The 20,147-nt window shown below is 42.8% G+C and overlaps 1 protein-coding gene across 1 annotated transcript in view; it reads right to left on the reverse strand.

Annotated features, from left to right (window-relative positions):
- LOC124256022 (calpain-7-like) overlaps positions 1 to 20,147 on the reverse strand; it is a 68,110-nt gene that overhangs the window by 42,128 nt on the left and 5,835 nt on the right. The window contains 3 exon segments of the mRNA XM_046689935.1: positions 7,200 to 7,255; positions 8,817 to 8,934; positions 9,407 to 9,611. Of these exon segments, the coding sequence (XP_046545891.1) occupies positions 7,200 to 7,255; positions 8,817 to 8,934; positions 9,407 to 9,538 (306 nt within the window). The 5' untranslated portion in view covers positions 9,539 to 9,611.

Genomic DNA, 20,147 nt, shown 5'->3' on the forward strand with positions numbered 1-20,147 from the left:
GCTGACGTGAAATGAGCAGGCACAACGGAAAGATCCCATGCTGGAGGCCGGAACTTCAAGGATTGGTCAGCAAGTTTATAAGACATGAGGAGAGACTGGAAATCAGGGACAGTGGACACCTTCACACCCGAGGCTGACGCAATAACTGTGTTAAGGGCAGCCAGGTAAGTAGATAGCGTAGAACCTTTGAGTTTTCTGGAGGTTCGAAGATGCTGAAGGTACTCTGCTACCATCTGCGGGGATGCTGTAGTGGGAGATGTTATGCCCTTCTTCCTGCAATACGCTTCAAAATTCTTCCACTTGTCATCGTAGAGTGACCTAGTGGAGGTGTGATGCACTGTAGTGATAGCAGTAGCAACACGCTTCGAATAGCCCTTGGCTGTTAGCGACCAATATACATGCGCCAAGCATAAAGATGGAGCATGATCGGGGACCAATGTAGCTGGTCGGAGTGCGGATGAACCAGTAGATCGAGCCGATCGGGAAGCGGTACAGGATTTGGTTTGGCTAGTTCTTGAAGATTAACGAACCAACTTCTGGCCGGCCAGTAGGGCACGACCAAAAGTAGTGTAATCCACTGAGTTGCGTGCAGTTTCACTAGTATGCGAGGAAGAAGGGCCACTGGCGGAAACACGTAAGTGTTCAGGTCGTCCCACAGAATGGCTAGAGCATCGTGATACCAAGCCAGAAGGTCTGGAATCGGTGACACAAACAGAGGCAGCTGATGGTAGATCCACTGTCAACGGCGTCAACAGAAGGCAGAAGGTCTGAAACGCCTGAGGATGTAATTTCTATTCCGTTGGAGAGGGACGACTCGGATGGGACAGGAAATCCGCGATGACATTCTCCACCCCCGGAATGTGGTTGGCTCGCACAGAGATGTCCACCAGGTCGAAGAACTGTTGAGTCCACTGCAGGATCTGAGTAGACCCCGTTGACCCCATCCTGTTGATATGCCATACCACTGCTGCGTTGTCCGATCAGACCATGAGGAAGTTGCTCGTAGGACATCTTGCCAGTGAATGATTGAAAGAATCACTGCCCTGAACTCCAGAACGTTGATGTGACAGGCACGATCTGCGAGAGACCACTGCCCTGACACTTGCTGATTGAGAAGATGAGCTCCCCACCCGTGTTGAGACGCGCCACATACAGGTGGTGAGATGGAACAAACGGCCCTAAGCAACTCCGCCGCAAACGTTCAACTCTTCCATCCACCACAGGAGATGGGGATGGAGCTCCGGAGGTAGAGCGATCAAGGCAACCGGATCGCCCACTCTGATGTAAGGCGCTAGAAAGAGCTGCAAGGGTCGAAGTCACAGTTGAGCCCTGAGGGTCAGTGCCTGAGCCGACGTCAAGAGGCCCAGGAACTCCTGCCATTGACTAAGCGTCCTGGGTTGTGCCAATGCAAGGGACACCAAGGGCTGTATCTTGCAGAAACGATCCCTCGGGACAAACAGTTTGTTAACCTCTGTGTCGAACACTGCTCCAATGAATTGAAGACGGCGCGTGGGGACTAGTTCCGATTTCTGCAGATTGATTAACCAGCCTAATTGGTGAAGAAGCTGTATCGCAAACTGCATGTGACGAAGCAGAAGGGCGTGATCCGTCTGCGCCTGAATGCAGTCGTTGAAGTAAGCTTCGAAAACTATCCCCTTGCGGTGGAGGAAGCTGGTGATAGGCTTCGTCACCCGTGTAAACAGCCACAGGGCCGAAGAAATTCCAAACGGGAGGACACGCCACTGATAGTGGGTGCCCTCGAAGACAAACCGAAGGAACTTGCGATGAGCCGGGAAGATCGGGATGTGAAGATACGCATCCTGGAGATCGAGACTGACCATGTAGTCTCCCAGTTTGATAATGGTCTTGAGTAGGGCCACCGACAACATGCGAAAATGGGGCGGAGGCTGCAGAAACATCTCGTTGAAGACCTTCATGTTGAAAATTAGTCTCAACTTGTCCGAATCCTTCTTGGGAACCAGAAAGATTGGAGAATAGAACCCCGGGTCGATCGGGGCCGGACCCAGGGATTCGATCACAAGTTTCTGGAGTAAGGTGTCTATTGTGGATCGAAGAACAGCCGTTGGCTGAGCGGGATACGTTCTGTGATCCAGAAGCAAAGTAAGAGGAGGATCCCCCATGATCAGCAGCTTAAACCCCTTGGACAACGTGGAGAGGACGTAAGGGTCGCCCAAGATGGTCCAATTGGGAGCATAAGTCCCAAGTCTTTTCGCCTACTGGGGAGGTCTGGATGGGCATGACTGGAGGAGGAAGAACCCAGTCGCACTCTAATGTCAGCAAGTCACTGTTTGTCAGGTCTTTGAGAGGAGTATTATGGTAAGGGTCTTGGGTCCAAGTGATGGTTCCGGTGAAACACCTTATCTAACTGGCGTGCTGGTCTGCTTGGGAGAATTAACTCAGCAAAAGAGTCCGAAGTCACAAGAAACTAATCACACTTTTATTTACAAGAACAAAGTAACATGGGGTGGCCACAGAGAGTCGGTACAACCCTCTGGGCTGAGGACTAGAGCTTACCTGTGTTGGGAGTCTAAACCCTACTGCTGGACAAATGCAGTTAGAGACTTTTTATCTACAATTAAAACAATAAAGAGATTACGATTGGTTCACTGATACAAAAATGGAAGTAACCTACATTAGCCTATCAAATACAGAATATACAAAATGGGGTGTGTCCTTCAATGACCAGACAGGGCAATTAATCTTAATCCTGTTAATCCTATTTTAACAGGCACTAATCTCGATGGCACTTTTACTGGATGCTTGGATGCTTACCCTGGGCTAGATCTTAACGAGCCTAATCTGATGTGTCAATTATAGGTGCTTGGATTACAATAGATGCATTTACTGTGGGCCATGTCTTTATAACCCTTAATTGGTGTTTGCTTAAAGTCTTGTAATATAGATGATGACATGTTTACTTTATGAAAGTAGTTCATTTAATCATCTGGTCATAACTCTGAATTACTGAAAGGGTTGCTAACAGCTTGAGTCCTCAATACCTTAGGCTAGGATTTTATCTTGAATATCTGTGAAATTGTGTAGCCGTAATTTATACCTTTTTCAATAGTATGTCTGTGAGATGAGTTTTACAACTTATGACTGGAGTCTTTCTCTAAGCTATTACTAATATTCTATATTTATATTTTCCTAATATCTGAATCCTAATATATTGCTTGTAGTGGTAATAATGAATAATGAATTTTGTATGAATTATTATTCCATGATAGGAGGACTGGTCGGAAGTGGAAGCTCGTTGTGAAGCAGTGAATGCCCGACGCTGACGACTGGAACGTCCTCTGCCGGAACCCTTTCCACGAAAGGAAGCAGCAGAACCCGAACGAAGGTCCGGATTGGAAGGAACATAACGAGCTGGCCGTCGCTGGCGCAGTGAGTCCTCCCCCTGCAAACGTTGGAATTTCAACAATTCCACTGACACTTGTAAATGAACATCTTGACCAACTCTGGTGGCGACATCTCTAATCGCCCTGTTAAAAAGTGACCTGCCAAACCATGGCTGACGTAAAAGATCAGTTCGGAACCTATCCTCCCATGGGGATAAGTGCAGAGGCCCCCTGCGACGCACAGCTGTGACATACGAAAAGAAGTGAGCCAACTGATCCAAAATGATGTCTTTCAGTGGCATTTAGAAGTTGTACATTGATGTCCAAGATATTTTTATGGGTTAAACTTCTTTTTTAATTTCTCTCACAACGTTTCGAGACCATTCCAGGTCCCTTCATCAGGTGAACTGGCAGTTAGGACTATGACGTCGTCACTATGACGTCATAACTGAGTTATGACGTCACAATGCAAGTGACATCACAGTACACTAGGGAGAGTACTGTATAAGTGAGTTTGAAGAGTTAATTACATAATGATGAAATTCATGCTAATACACAACAACTGCTAATAACACAAAGGTTCCTTGATAGCAGGCTTTCCAAAAAGAATAGTAGACTCGTTTTTTCTTGTATCTAAAGTTCATCAAAAGTTCATCAAAAGTTAATCAAGAGGTCCCATGCACTTGGCAGGTATACACCTTGATCACGATTCATTGCTGGTTTATGTCTCCTTATCTCGACAGCTTCCTGTAGTTTTCTCCGACGCCAGTCATTGTTATTTCTCGAAATCACCCTAATATCGTTCCACATGATTACATGACTTGGGTTATTTGCCTTGTGCTCCGATATAGCTGACTTATCATTTTGTTTGCATACTGATGACTTGTGTTCAGCAACCCGGGTGTTAATGGGCCTGAGAGTCTCGCCAATATATTGATCACCACAGCTGCATGATCCAAAATGGTCTGAAATTGTTCTTGTAATAGCACTATTGCCACCCGAATATACGCCTGTTGATGGGACGTTGCATGTGCAACCGACATAGCCACCGCCTCAGTTGTCGTTGAGTGGCGCCATAATCTTCCTTATGACACTATCCAAATGCAAGAGCTCACGATCCTCGACCAGGTACGGCGAGTAGGCTTTCTGTTTGGTTCCCAACAACATAACATCATCATCCACCAGAGGGGACACGATCAGCGTAGAAAAAACATGAACATGAGCAGATGCTAAATTGAAGCGGGGAGCCGCGAACCCATCCTTAACCTTCCTCAGGTTACCAAACACCTCATCCAGAGACGCTGCCAATTGAGTGATGCAAGGGCGAGGCGGAAAGGTGATAGAACCAAAATCACCTGTCTTCATATCAAAATTGGATAACAAATCCGAAGGCGAACTACTACGCTGTAGTCGGAGGCTATTGGCAATCCAAACTAACAATTGAGGTGTGTCAACAGCATCAACGCTAACATCTGAAGGGGACGTACCATCTGAAGCGGGAGATGGAGCAGACGTACGGCCAGAAGACTGAATAGCAGAGTAAGATGCTGGAGTCTGATGCCGTAAAGCCGGGGCTACCGCTTGCACAATAGCGTCAAAATCAACAGGTTGTGAAGTCAGACCCTCAGACCCCGGATTCCAGGAAACCGGTGAAATAGGTCTCGCCATAGGCCCCGTTGGAGGAGGCAAAGACGAAACAGGAGCAGATAACGAGGGATGACGAGGCGTCCCACTAAGAGAAGACGAGCAACCAGCTGACTGATACAAGTTCCTGTGATGAAACGATGAAGGCGTAGGGTCCCTCACACTCGCCGCTCTAGGTGGTAAACCAAAACCCGCTGTGACGGTTTCACAGGAAGAAACAGTAGTACTCATGGAATGTGGAGCTCCCACCACTGAAGACGCATAGGAAACACAAATTGTACTAAGCGTAGCACTGGGAATAAGCAGGGCACCGGGAATCAATGTAGCAGAAGAAACAAGCGCCGAACAGGTAGCAAGCGACGCATTGAAAGCAACAGCTGAGTTGAGTGTACCAAGCGCCGAACCAGACACATTGGAAGTAAGCGCTGAGTTCTGAGTAAGCGCCAAACCGAATGCACTGAGGAAGCACTGAAGCCAGTGCTCTATGAGGAAGCACCAAACTGGATACACTAAGCGCCAAAACGGGATCACTGTGAGTAAGTGCCGAACCAGGGGCAACCAAGAGCGCCGAACTGGAAACAAGTGGCGCTCTAAATGAAAGCGTGGAATCAGGACCAAGTGGCGCTCTGCAACCAGGTACCTGTCCCGATGTAAGCGGTGCTTCGGAGGTAAACGACGCACTGGAATAAAGTGGTGGTCCGTAACCAAATGGTACAGGATAAGGGATAGATGTGGAAAAAGTCGCACTGGGAATCATCGGCAAACTTGTCGACTCCACCGGAGGATGAGAAAGCGCAGAACTGAAACTATCCACTGTACCAGAACCAAGTGTCACATGAGACACAAGCACCGAATGGGAAGTAAATGTAGAACCAACCATCGAAGTGGAAAGCGCCGAACTACAAGCAAGCGTCGCTTGAGAGGTAATGTTAGGAATCACCCCAAGCGCTGCATGAGAAACTCCCACCAAAGGAACATAAGGGCGTTGAGGAACAGTTACCACGAAAGACGGACGGGGCTGAACAGCAGATGTAGATAAAACGACAACCCTAGGTGGTGAGGAGTCTTCTAAAGTGATAGGGCTTGATGCATGTGGACGGAAAGGTCGACGCAGATTTTCACTGAGGTAAGAATCAGACGCTTCCCCTAGGAAATCTTCATTAGGAGACTTCGAACGTCGAACTGCAGTTTTCTTATGGTGTTCTGCCTTAGGACGTTTAGATGCAGACAGACCCTCAGATGTTTTGCGACGATCCCTATCTGACATGTGTCTACAAGCTACCCGGCGATATTCAGAGAAAGCATCGTCGTCGAGGCCAGCACAAAAAGTGCAACGTTGAGACCAATCACAACGACCTAAACAACGACCTAAACAATGTTTGCGCTTCTTAGAACCATTACGATTCGATTTACCCTGATGAAACAACAATCAAACTTTCTTAGAGACAAGCACACGGCCACACGGCGTAGCGACAAGAAAGAGAATGACAGGCACAGGTAGTCACGTGATCATCTGAGTGAGCTGCACGCATATGGAGATGATTGACAGGTGCTGATGTCGGAGTGGGGGCAGAGGTCAGGGGGGTCAGAGGCCAGTAAAATTTGATTCAACTTAGCCTACAGCACGTTTCCACACATGGTCGTAGAAGAAGAAGAGAGGTGCATACCGTGAGATAGGATAAGTTTAAAAATTATGTACATAACATGAGTTTTCACTTGGAACTCATCTATTTTTTATCAAACTGAGATGTGCAAAATTTAATGTACCCAAGCCATTCAATAGAGTATCTTGTGTCCCTTGAGACCCCTGTGCAGAGTTATGATCTTGGGTTTGAATCCCAGTTGACCATGGTTATGCCAGCACCCTGCCCATGCCATCAAAGACCTTTGTCACTACAGGCTTTCCTCCATATCAAGCTGCCACGCAGAGACAGACTGTTCAAACCAGACTCGCTCAGTCACTCACTCTGATATTCATTCCAACCACACACTCACTCATACACATTCTAGTGACTTGGGCAGGCGAATATATGTAGGTAATCCATCCTTGGAAAAGTTTTATTCTAAGTCTCTAGGTTTGTATGAAAAGGAAACAATGTATGAAAACATTTGTATTATTCAATAGGTTTAAAATAGCATGTTTGAAACCTGACATAAAGAATGAGCCAGTGGGGCTGTGTGACAGGACTGTACCTGTTGTTGACTTCTGCCAAGGGGCTGTGTTCTCTGGGTGGGTGTCTGACTGGCCACTGAAATTGACACACAGCAATTATCGTATTGTACATGTTTCTCGGTACTCCAGAATGGATGTGCTCCTTTCACATGGACAGATTTACTTGTCAATCCTGAAGTGGCTGTACATATTTGGAATCGGGTGACCTTGAGGTCTGTATGGATGTACAGTCTGGGCCAAATTGCCCATTAACGAATATTGATCTTCAGTAACCCACGCTTGTCGTAAGAGGCAACTAACGGGATCGGGTGGTCAGGCTCGCTGACTTGGTTGACACATGTTATCGGTTCCCAATTGCGCAGATCGATGCTCATGCTGTTGATCACTGGACTGTCTGGTCCAGACTTGATTAATTACATACCGCCGCCATATAGCTGGAATATTGCTGAGTATGGCGAAAAATAAAACTCACTCACTCACTCCATTATTTAAAGAATATGAAATGCTAGAAATCATCCACTGCTACTTCTGTAAGGAAGTCCAAGGCTTTAATAAGTATATGCCAAATGACATTGTAAGAGATACAGTCAGTATAACATCCCTACAAGGATATATAGATCAACAAAGCCTCTTACTCCTTGGTAAACTCTGTAATGCTAACACAATATACAGCTTTAATAAATGTTTCAGTCAATACCGCTGTAAAAAATACAAATATGAAATCACCTGTTTAAACACGTTACGGCTTGTTTCCAAATACAATCTGCTTAGTGAAATCCATAACTACATTTGTGGTTCTAAGTTTATGAAGAAAAATGCTTGGTCGCAACTAGTCAAAGATAAGGTAACTACATAGGATCAAATGCAGTTGGTAAATGTACTGCAGACAAGGTTGTCCCTCTCCAGATATCTAACAATAAGATCAGGACGAGAACATAGACTATAGATACTCGCTTTAGAACGACCTCAGAACCTCACTGACATTGTGAGAATTATATGGCTTGGTGCAACTCCAATAGAATCAAAGGAAGGTCTATGCGGAACAGTTGCTCACGACATTATGAAACATGTTTCTATGTCATGCCAGTGTAACCTAGTAGAAAGAATTACTATTTGAAAGAATCTGTGGCATCCTTGACATAGACATTTTTGTTAAAATGTGGATGGAAGATGATGATGTATTCCTGTCATTCCTCCTTGGATGTATATCTGACCACTGTAAAGATGTATTGGATCATAACATCTGGTCAGAACTGATGGGAATCATTAGTTCCTCAGTTCACAGTTGGGAGAGCATACTCCGACAATGTGCATAACTACCTACACAATGGAATATTACTGTATAATATAAGTACTGTTGTTTGTCATTTATATGTAATCTTCATTTTATGGAGGAAATAAAGAATATCTATCTATCTATCGCTTAACCTCAATATGTGTATTGTCTTCACTGTAGGAATACTCTCCACCTCAACTCTCAACCTCAACATGTATTATTTCCGTTTTGGAAAAACTCTCTATCCAAATGTGTCCACTGCCAACACAATGGGAAGACTATCATCAGAACTATCCCGCCCATGTGAAAATAAAACATAACTTGTTTGTTAATATGGCATAAACATTGTTCTTGTACTCACCTGACTGTTTGAGCACTTCAGCTCGCAGCATGTACTCATTAGCCTTGTCTAGTATGACTTGGTTGCGAGGGCTATCTGAGCCCCCAAGGGCCGCAGACAGAAGAGCCTGGGCCGCTTCCTGCAACACAGGTTTCGGAGTCCTTCTCTAAAATATCTCCTTCATATCATTGCATCAAAACATCGAATGAAATATATCATCAGATACATTGTATTATAAATGAAATTGTAATGATCAAGAGATCATAGACTATTTTTTTCCACTTTCAAACAGCTCTACATATCTAATGCAGCATGAAAATATGCAGACACTTGTCAATAACTTGTGTAAAAGAAACAACAAATCAAACATGAATGTCTCTAGGAAATACATTTCAGGTCACAGTGATAGTGTGTCCAAAGCATGTGTGTCTGTCAGTTGATTTGATCCACTGGTCTATACAAAAGTTGTAATAGCCACTAAATCTTTAGTAGTAGGTTCTTAATAACAATTGGAACATTTAGTGAAAATACTCCTACTCCATAAGAATTTATGAAGGATTAACATGTTGAAGTGTCTTAAACTGCTAGCTGTGGACATGGTACAAACTTACTGTGTAATAAAACTTGGCTGTCTCATAGTTCCCAGCTTGGTCAAACTGGACAGCCTGATGTGCATATATTCCTGCATCCCGCTCCAACACATTAGGGTCAACACCATGGTAACCTGATGTTGGGTCTCCCATAACTCCCCGGTGAAAGTACTGGCTCTTCTTTATTCTATCACACTGTTGATGGTAACTGACCCAATGACATCATCTGCAAGTTCAGAAATAAACTGTACTGGTCAACCATGAATGGGCAAACTGACCAACTTCAATAGTTCAGGCTTCGTCTAGATGTTCAGAGAGTATGATGAACACACAAACAAAGAGTACCCATGTTTCACATATATTTTCTTCTCCCAAATTCAATCTGTCAACCTTAAGGAACAATATACAAATTGGTGAAGATTGACTTAATATTTTGAAGAAAAAAAATACAACCACTGATTTTGACCACTTTGGTCGATATGACTGACCACTGGCATGTTGCTCACAAACAAGCCTCGTCAGGGCAAATCTGGGATTAGTAAGTGAGTTAAAATTTAACATTACAATATTTCAGACATATCATGACTAAAAACAAGTTATAATTTCGAACTATAAAATCTGGGATTAAAACCCCTGATCACAGGATTCTGGCACAGGGCAACCGAGATGAATGGTGCACCTCTTTCTCTGCATGTTAGATTCAACAAGACAAATGAAGTTTGTTGTTGTAACTTGTAGAACTTTGGGGAAGATACCATTCAAAGATATTAGTCTCTGATAAATTAAGTATTATTTATGAATAATGCTAACTGCTAGACTGATGTACATCCCAAACTGAAGTGAAATAGGAAAGCAATTTTTAAACCTTCCCTAATGGATGTGATGGAGCAGTTGCCATGTAGCGCTAGCATGGATGCAATGGTTCTGAATTCATGTGCTTTGTAGCCTTTGAGAATCAATGCTCTCATTGCGCAGTTCTGGTTAATGACAAAGTGATATACAGTGATGGTAGATTAGACATTGTTCTATTATGCTGGGAGAATGTTTCTGAATTATGTTTAGGTCACAAGAAGGAACTGTAAACTTGTTCTGTTGATCTTTAAATCTAGTGAAGAGGCAATGCATTCCTTGCCCTGGGTGTCACCAATTCTAGTTGTTGATGTTTCATTTTTATTCATCTGCAAACTATCTCTGACCATTCAGAGGCGGCAATGTTTCTATTCTTGTATTCTGGCTATGATGCTTTCTGTGAAGCATTGATTTGAACAGTAACATGTACGGTCATCCCAAAATGACGATGAAATCCCTTTGATGACCCAGCTAAGCAGTGGGTACAACTACTTGTGCATCAATCAGCTCATGTAAGCAGCAGATGTTGTTGTGATTCCAGTAGTGGTGATCCGATTAATTGAAATAATCAAAGATTGGTCGAGGCGACTAAACGACCAAGCAATCGATCATGTTTTCTCATAATCGAACACAAACAATTTTGGAAGATATGGAACACATGTTTGCATAAACAATATTTTTCAGAAGGTTGGTTTTGTCTGTTACATTTCATAAGCACTACAAGCTTGTGCCAAGTCATGATTGAATTTATCTTATAGAACATACTAATCATCATGTAAGGATGTGAAATTTGCAAATGCATTTTGTGCAATTTGCAAAAAAGAAATACATGTTTGTTTCTCTATTGTTTGTGCATTAACAAACATAACCAGGAAAATTTGATAAATGATGCTAACCAATTATATTCGATGATTGATTGGTTGTAATGAAGCAATCATCAATTATGAGATTTAACCAATTCCCAACACTAGATTCCAGCACAGACAGGTTTGTTTCCAACCCTGATAGATTCCAATGTGATATGCAAATGAGATCGGAGCATCGGAGTGGCTTTCTGATGAATCTGTAGTCAAAACTCCACACACACAAAATTCATTCAATACAATACATTGAAAGCTGTATGGTAGACAAATCAATCGCCTCATCGGATGTTGCACCAGGTGAAATCAAAGAAATTAGCGCGGACGTACAATCTATAAGAGCAGAGATTGTAGATGTCAGACGTGAGGTGGAAAAGGGCAAGAAAGACCGGGAGGAGATCAGATATAGATAAACTGAATGAGAAACATGACAACCTGGAGAGTTATGTTGAGCACATAGAGTTCCGGATGGAGGACCAGGAGAGACGGGGGAGGAGAAACAACATGATTCTATATGATATTGAGGAGATGCCTAAGGAGACTTACACAGAGAGTAAACGTAAAGTACTGGAAGTACTTAATAACGCCAGGAAAGTGAAAGATATGTCCCCACTTGATGCACGTGACATAGAGAGAGCACATCGTTTAGGTAAGAGCTCAAATAAGACAAGACCTATGATCGTGCGCGTGTGTCACTGGGAGGACAAGTGGAGGTCAGTCAAACTGCGTGATGTCCTCAGAGACGTGAAAATTGGTATTGCTAACGACCTAACCCTTTTCCAGAAACAGGAGCTTGATAGACTGAGACAGAGTGACCCTGATAACAGGTACTATTACAAGGGTAATAAACTGCTGAGTCAGCCTAGGGGTGAGTTGGAGAGTGCCCCAGGGGGTGCAGGAGGTGAGAGCGATGAGGAGCTACCCACGGGACCACAGGCTGGGGGTGGTATCTCAAGAAACCTCAGGTCTCACTCTAGACGTGGTCGGTACTAATAGGGGTGTGGCCAGGGTCTAACTACTGACACTGATCCACCCAGTGATTGTACGGCGCATCACTCACCCTCTGCTCAGTCAACCGCGTCACCTGCAGGAGGTGAGAGCGATGACGAGCTACCCACGGGACCACAGGCTGGGGGTGGTATCTCAAGAAACCTCAGGTCTCACTCTAGACGTGGTCGGTACCAATAGGGGTGTGGCCAGGGTCTAACTACTGACACTGATCCACCCAGTGATTGTACGGCGCATCACTCACCCTCTGCTCAGTCAACCGCGTCACCTGATGAGTTTTATCATCAGTCATTCCTATTTTGGAATGTGTCTGGCTTATCATCTAAATTATCCGATAATGAGTTCCTTATGTATATCAAAACATTTGAGATTATCGGACTTACCGAAACATGGATGAATGATTGTGATGTTGATAATATATTTGATGACTATGTCACGTTCACGAAACCTGCAGATAAGTTATCTCACCGCGGCAGATTATCAGGTGGCATAGTTGTGCTAGTTAGAAAATGTCTTAGACACTATATATAAATGGTGTAAACTTACTGAAAATGCAGTTAACATTTTATTTGATAAAACATTAGGTAACGATAAAGATCTGTTGTATTCCTGTGTATATGTACACCCTGAGGGGTCAACCTGGTATGAAAAGACAAACGTACATCGTAAAAACGGGATTCAGTTGTTACAGGAAAATCTAGTAGATATATTGTCAGATCATCCAGATGCATCTGTTTTGTGTGGCGGAGATTTCAATGCAAGAACAGGAAATGACCCGGACTTTATTGAGGATGATATACTTGAATATATAGAAACAGACACGTCAAATTGGAAATTTCTAGTAGATCAATTTAACCTCGCAAGATTCTCCGTCGACAAAACTGTTAATTCATTTGGACAATCTTTGATAGAATTATGTGCTGTTTTGAATATCCATATCATGAATGGGAGATGCGGAGCAGACAAAAATATTGGAGATTTTACATTTCTTGGGTCAATGGGGGCCAGCGTAATTGATTATATTATTGCATCATCATGTCTGTTCTCGTCTTGTACTGACTTCAATATACAATCTCGCACAGAGTCCACGCACCTCCCAGTCACGATGAAATTGGTTACAACACACAAGCGGGAATATGATGTAATAAAAGAAGATTTGAATCATAGTTATAAGTTTGTTTGGAATGAAGAAAAATCGGATGAGTTTAGACAAAATATGTTCTCAGATAGTGTGCAGGACTTACTCGATAAATGTTTAGATACAGCCTTTAGTGATATCAATCAGAGTATAGAATATATTGCAGATGCTTTGTGCTCTGCTGCAATGGGTATGAAACGAAAATTGACACATACCCAGATAGCAATGATATGTTGGCCCATAGTTGGCCCATAATCACCGGTTTGGTTGGCCCATGGTTGTCAACCTGACGATGGGCCCACTTGGATATGCTCATCGGCTCCACAGTGGCCCATCATGTTGGCTCATTGTTGGGCCAACGAATGAAAATTCACACAAAACCATGGCCCATAGTTTGCCCAACGTAGTGATTTTGTTGGCCTTATGTTGGCACCACCGTGTTACAACATTTAGCTCTTTCTTGACCTTTGTACTAAACCATGGCCCATACTTGGCCCAACGATGTGATTTAGTTGGCCTTATGTTGGCACAACTGTATTTCAACATTTAGCTCTTTCCTGACCTCTGCAATCAGAAACATATATAAACAACACAAGTTAATCAAGTGAACTATTTAATTCTTTTTTTCATTGTTATTTGAACATTATTGTATTTCTTGAAAATATTCTTGTCTTAGGTCTTTTGGCTGTAGCCGCTGACAGGTTTTTCGAACTGCTCCTGAAAAAAACAACCCAAAATTTTCATGAAACTGTCAGATATCATAATTTTAGACATGAGAACTATCGTAAAAGGACATAGTATTTGACCTTATGTTTTATTGAAACATACAACTTAATGATTGAAAACTTCTTGTTTATTGCACAGAGTGACGTTTGGATGTAGATTCTTACACTGTTATCAAGCTAAAACCAAATGATGAGAAGTATATGTGTAGTATGTTTTGACAATCAGCAGATTAACATTAACAACAACATGTAATTGAATAACAACTGGTACATTATTGGGAGAGGCCAGATGGGGACTAAGAACAACAAATGGAATGGTGATGAAGCCAATAAACAAGGGGGGATTCAGGTGTAACAACAAGCTGATAGGGTGCTTTGATAGTCTATAGTTTGATTAGTTCTTCATTGGTCTGTCGTTTTCATGTGACTGCAAAATTTGGTTTTGTTGCAATTATTAGATTTTGTGTTAGTGAGCAATTCATTGGTCTCAAATGAAATCAAACAGACTATGTGTTGGTGGATTACTGGTTAAGGCTCGTGAAGACATGTTGTAGGTGGTTCCGCTCATGTTCTAGGTCATGGCTGCTGGTGCAATGTTCTTAGCGTGCTTGATCAGGGTTGAGATGACGCCAAACTTAGTTTTAGGGGCTGGTTTGACAAATTCGAAATCTTATCCACCAAGAATCAGGACTTCACAAAAAGAAAACTTTTGGAAGCCATCAAAATCAGCCGCCACTAACCTTTGATCAATAGAGACCAAGGATACTTCATACCATTGGGATATGAAGAACTAATAGAACTATAGACTCTATCAAATCACCCTATCAGGTTGTTACAACCTAACACCCTACCCCCCTCCTCCCTCCCTTGTTAATTGGTTTCATCACTAGATCCATTTGGCCGCTCCCAATTATGTTTATTTGACTAAACATACTATGTACATGTATATATATACTTCTCATCATTTGGGTGTAGTCACTTTTAGCTTGATAACGGTGTAAGAATCTATATCGAAACGTCGCTCTATACAATAAACAAGAAGTTGTCATCTATAGAGTTGTATGTTTCATTTTTGACTCACAAACTTCTAGATTGCTGTTCAAACAAAGTTTTATTTGGATATGACGTAACTACTATAACTGTGACACATGATATGATGATGTTTAGCAATTATTGGTTGTAAAGATGAATAATAGAGAGAGTTGTATATGGAAACAGGAGTGTAACTGACAAACACATAATGTTAATAAAGTAAACATAATAAATTTAAATAATTTAAAATGAAATGAGATTTTATCAAAGTGGTTAAAACAGGCTACCTAAAGAAAAGAGTCAATTAAATCTGTTATCTACTCAATCAATTGCCTTTCAATACAGTATGTGTCAGTTTCTTTAGCCTAAATGATGATTTAAACCAATTATTTCATAATATATTCGCAATTCAGTATCACAGAAATAACAATGCATATTTACCAGTTGAAGGCCTCCAGAAATGTAGTGTCGTCTGCTCTTTGAATATCAGGTAAAGCTATCAATGATGACAAGTTTGGTATTCAGTTTGGAGAAAACAACGCTGTAAACTTCACTGCATCATAGTTGAAAGACAGGGAAATGGATTCATTCTTTTTGTCTGTGTAATTATTTCAACTGTCATCAAAATCTTTATAAGAAAACATGGCTATAAATGGCCGTGTGCTCACTCTTTTTATTCACAATGTTGGGCCAACGGTGGCCCAACTTTGTGAAATAGATGTAAGATCAGGGCAAATAGGCAGAGTTTTTCAAATGTTGGCCCACCGTTGGACCAACGTGTCAAAAGCCACCGTTACTTTTAAGTCATTAAGATAACGTTGGGCCAATGTTGTCAAACTGTTGGCCAACCAACCAACCATATACCAACATTGGCCCAACACACCTTTGCTATCTGGGTAGATATTATAGCAAGAACAGCCCATGGTTTGATAGTGAATGTAGGCGTTTGATAGCCGAGCGTTGCCGGAAATTAAATCAGTTCAGAATTTATAAAGACAAACAGCACTTAGATGAGTACCATTTAGTTAGATACCTATATAATGCTAAGTGTAAGCAGAAAAGAACAGAGTACTATAAACAAAAACAGATAAAACTAGAAAACCATATCAATTCCAATGAGTTTTGGTCAATCCTTCAAGGCTTGAATGGTAAACAGTCTACTTAACATGATATCAGTACCCGTGAGTGGTTTGAACATTTCAAACAATTGTTTACATCAACTAGCAATGATGTAACAGAGGATGGAAAGTGCTGGCAACGATAGTACTAATGTATGTACAAGCACACCAACTGACTTTGACCTATTGACTAATGATATTCTAGATCCACCTATTACCAGACAAGAAATTATAGATAGTATAAGACACTTAAAAGTAAACAAAGCAGCGGGTGTTGATGATATATTACCTGAATTTATTAAATATTCTGAAGATATCTTATTACCTTACTTGGAGTTGATTTTTAATGTTATTTTAGAGAGCGGTAATTTTCCATCGACTTGGACTATTGGAATTATTATCCCAATTCATAAGAGCGGGAACATTAATAATGTTGATAATTACAGAGGTATAAATCTGTTAAGTATATTGGGAAAGGTTTTTGTCTATATCATCAACAAGAGATTGACTTTTTGGGCAAATACTTTTGATAAAATAGATGAATCCCAAGCCGGCTTTAGGGCAGGATACAGTACTGTCTATAATATCTTTATACTTAATTCAATTGTTCAGAAGTGTCTAAATACAAAGGGAAAGAAAATGTATGCTTTGTTTGTCGATTTTAAGAAAGCGTTTGATTCAATACAGAGAGAAAAACTTTGGGGGGTAATGCAAAAATGTAATTTTCTGAGTAAAAATGATATTTTATACTTATCCTGACTCATGTATTATTGCTTGTCTCCTTTCCTTCCCGAACGTTAGTGGAACACTTGTATCTCCTTTTTGAAGCTCCCTTCAATAAAGCAGACGTAAAATCACTACTCACCACGAGTTGTCTTCCTCTCAGTTTTGGCGGGAAAACGGCGCCACCCGTCTTCCCACGCTTCACTCTCTCCGAATAGCTAGCCCGACATTTCGATTTACAGGGAAATCCAAAGTGCCTAGCGGGGAGGTTGGGAGGGCTTACCTCATGAGTCAGGATAAGTATAAAATATCAATTTTACTCAGAAAATTACATATTTTTCCTTATCCTGACTCATGTATTATTGCTTGTAGAATCCGTCGGAACTGGTGGTGGGACAAGCCACTTCTGGATTTCAATTAGTGATTTACGTCTTGCATACCCCCCTATGGGAACTTCCTGGTAGCACTTCAATTTACTGCTAGGCTCTGCTGCTGCTGTAACCCTTTACTTCCAGCTTTCTCTGATGGGGGGACCACAATTGTTAACTTTTTGTCCTTGCTTCTGTTAACATTTTATGTGGATTTTGCAACTCCATCTCTTGATGCAAGCATCAAGTGGAGAAGCGACCCTTTTTATGAGTACGTCCTTACAAGTACTGGGTCTATCACTTATGCTTAGTCTGTCTTAGACGTGCATATGGACTCTAAAGCTGTAACTCTCCTGAGTGTAGGCTTTTGCAAGTCATGTGATAAAAGGGCGAGACTCCGTCTCAGCGCCTTTGTGGAACTGTCAATTGTTGTGCTACAACAAGTGGGCCGAAAATGGTGAATGCCAGAGACGTCCTTGGTGGCAATGTCTCTCAGGTAGTGGTTGGCAAACACCATGTCCGATTTCCAGAAGCAGCCCTCCATTATCGTCGTGATAGAGCAATTCCCATGTAGAGCAAGTGTTGACGCCAGAGCTCTTATTTCATGTGGATTGGAGGCTCTTGGAGGATCAAGTCCTGTTGCTTTGTAGGCCCGTAGTATGACAGTTCTCATCCATATTGATATCATAGTGCGAGAGATCTCCGTCTGTGTCGATGTCAATATAGGGATGAAAAGACGCTTGAATTTTCGTCTCCTGGTCCTAGACCTTTGTAGGTAGACTTTCAATGCTCTTACTGGGCATAGGGATAGGTCCTGTGTATCCTGTGGCCCAAGGACTGATGATAGTGCTGGGATGTGGAATTGTCGGTCCGGTTGACCTGGCAGTTGATTCTTTGCTATAAAGTCCCATCTCAGTCCCATATGCACGATGTTTCGATTTTCGTCAAATCGTGTCCTCTCAAAGTCTGGAGCATGTATTTCCGACATCCTTGCTGCTGTTGCTAAGGCGATCAGGAATAGAGTTTTCTGCATCAAGAACTCAAAAGATGTCCTATCTAATGGTTCATAAGTGTCACTGGTGAGATGCCGTAGAACTATGTTGAGGTCCCACGCCGGAGCTTTAAATCTCTGCTGTTGGTCCTCCAGTTTAAAAGAGCGTAGTAAGGCCAGTAACTCTGGTACCTTAGTCAGTTTTACACTCGTCCTCATAGTGATAACTGAGCTCAATGCCGCTAGGTATGTTGAGTGTGTTGACCCTTTCAACCGCTTTGTTTGTCTTAGGTGACAAAGATAGTCTGCCACTTGAGGGTGTGTCGCTTTTATGGCTGTGCTTGCTTTGTGTGTGGATGTACTAGCAAGTTCGTCCACTCTGGTAGTTGCAGTTGAGGCGGTCCTAGTTCTTGTATGAGAATGGGGAACCATATTCTCGCTGGCCAGTAAGGCGCGTTTTTCTTTGGTACGAGGAAAACTGGGGAGTAGAATTCTGGTGAGATCTGGTCCTGGTCTATCACCTCTATGGCGTCCTTCTCTAGTAGAGATGTGACCGCTTCTTGTAGCCTCTCTGTCCGCTGGGTTGCAAAGTTGAACCTCTGTGGTGCGTTTGTTAGTGGAGGGGCTGCTTGTTGTTGTATGTGATATCCGTCTCTTAGGATGTTGGATACAAAAGGATCTTGAAGAATTCCCCAGTTCTCCCAATAGTGTTGTAGACGTCCACCCACTCGAGAAGGTTGAACAGGAACGGCTGGGGGTGGAAGACTCCAGTCGTTCCAACCCGTTTTTCATCGTCTATAGCCTCTGGGTGCCCTGCCTCATCCGGGTCCTCCTCTATAGTTGCCGGATGGGCGACGAAAAGAATCCTTTCCTCCTTTGGAGGTCCCCATTTTCTTTTCTCTTGCTTTCTGGATGCCTGCAAATTTGGATTTGCCCGAGTAGCGTTGGGACGTCTGTCTGATGACACTGGCTAGTGTATCAATGGACTTGATCATCAAGACTTCCCTAGATTCCTTTGTGACTTCCTTGGCGGCCTCGTCAATCTCCCCTGCGAAGATGGATGTTGTAGACCATGGAGCTCTGTACAGCGTCTTAGTGAAGCGTTCACTCCAGTTGCATGACTACAATAGTCCTTGTCGTCTAGCTAGCGTCAATGCTGCTGATATGGATGATAGATGCTCCGACATAAATTGGTGGTCCTTTTTCTGCGTAAATAGGGCAGAATAAATCATCCGGTCTTCCTCTGCAGTAGAGTTCTTAAACTTGGTGATGAGCGTCTCATTAACTGCCCTGGATCTGTTAAGTCCGAAGAACATCCTTCTGGTCATAGTGTCTATCTGTGCCAGCTTTTTTGTCCTCAATCTTGTAAGATATGGTCTGGGATTCGTTGATGATTTTATAGTTCTCATCTATTTCTTGTGCCTTCATGAAGGGGTCCATGTTGTGTAGTGAGAACTTCTTTGCGTTGAACTGTGGGATATTAGGGGCCTGGAACTTCATTGCCTTCCTGAAGGCTGCATCTAAATCCTCTGGTACTTCTGAGATGGGATCAATTGGAGGTAGAGTGATCGTGTCCACATCATCGGGGATCTGCGTGGAGATCTGCGTGGCGATCTACGTGGAGATGAGCATGTTGAACTACGTGAAGTTCTAAGAGGCGATCTGTAAGGCGACCTGCGTGTAGGTGAGCGTCTTCTAGTCCGGGATTGCCTTCCTGACGATTTTGTTGATGCTGTTGAGGATATTACAGATGACCTTCGCGCAGGTGAGAGATTCTGTTGAGGGTCTGAGTCCCGAGACATCTCTCGACCTTCTAGGTGGTGTAGGTTTCCTTCTCTGCAAAGTGGGTAGCCTGCGTGAAGGTTCTTTATAAGCCTCATCATCTGATGACGATCTCATTGGTTCTGAAGAGCTTGCCGTCCTGCGCACATGTTTGCTGACGTCATGTAG

This window comes from Haliotis rubra, unplaced genomic scaffold, assembly GCF_003918875.1.
Source record: "Haliotis rubra isolate DU_JTF1 unplaced genomic scaffold, ASM391887v1 Scf615, whole genome shotgun sequence".
NCBI classification, from domain to species: Eukaryota; Metazoa; Mollusca; class Gastropoda; order Lepetellida; family Haliotidae; genus Haliotis; species Haliotis rubra.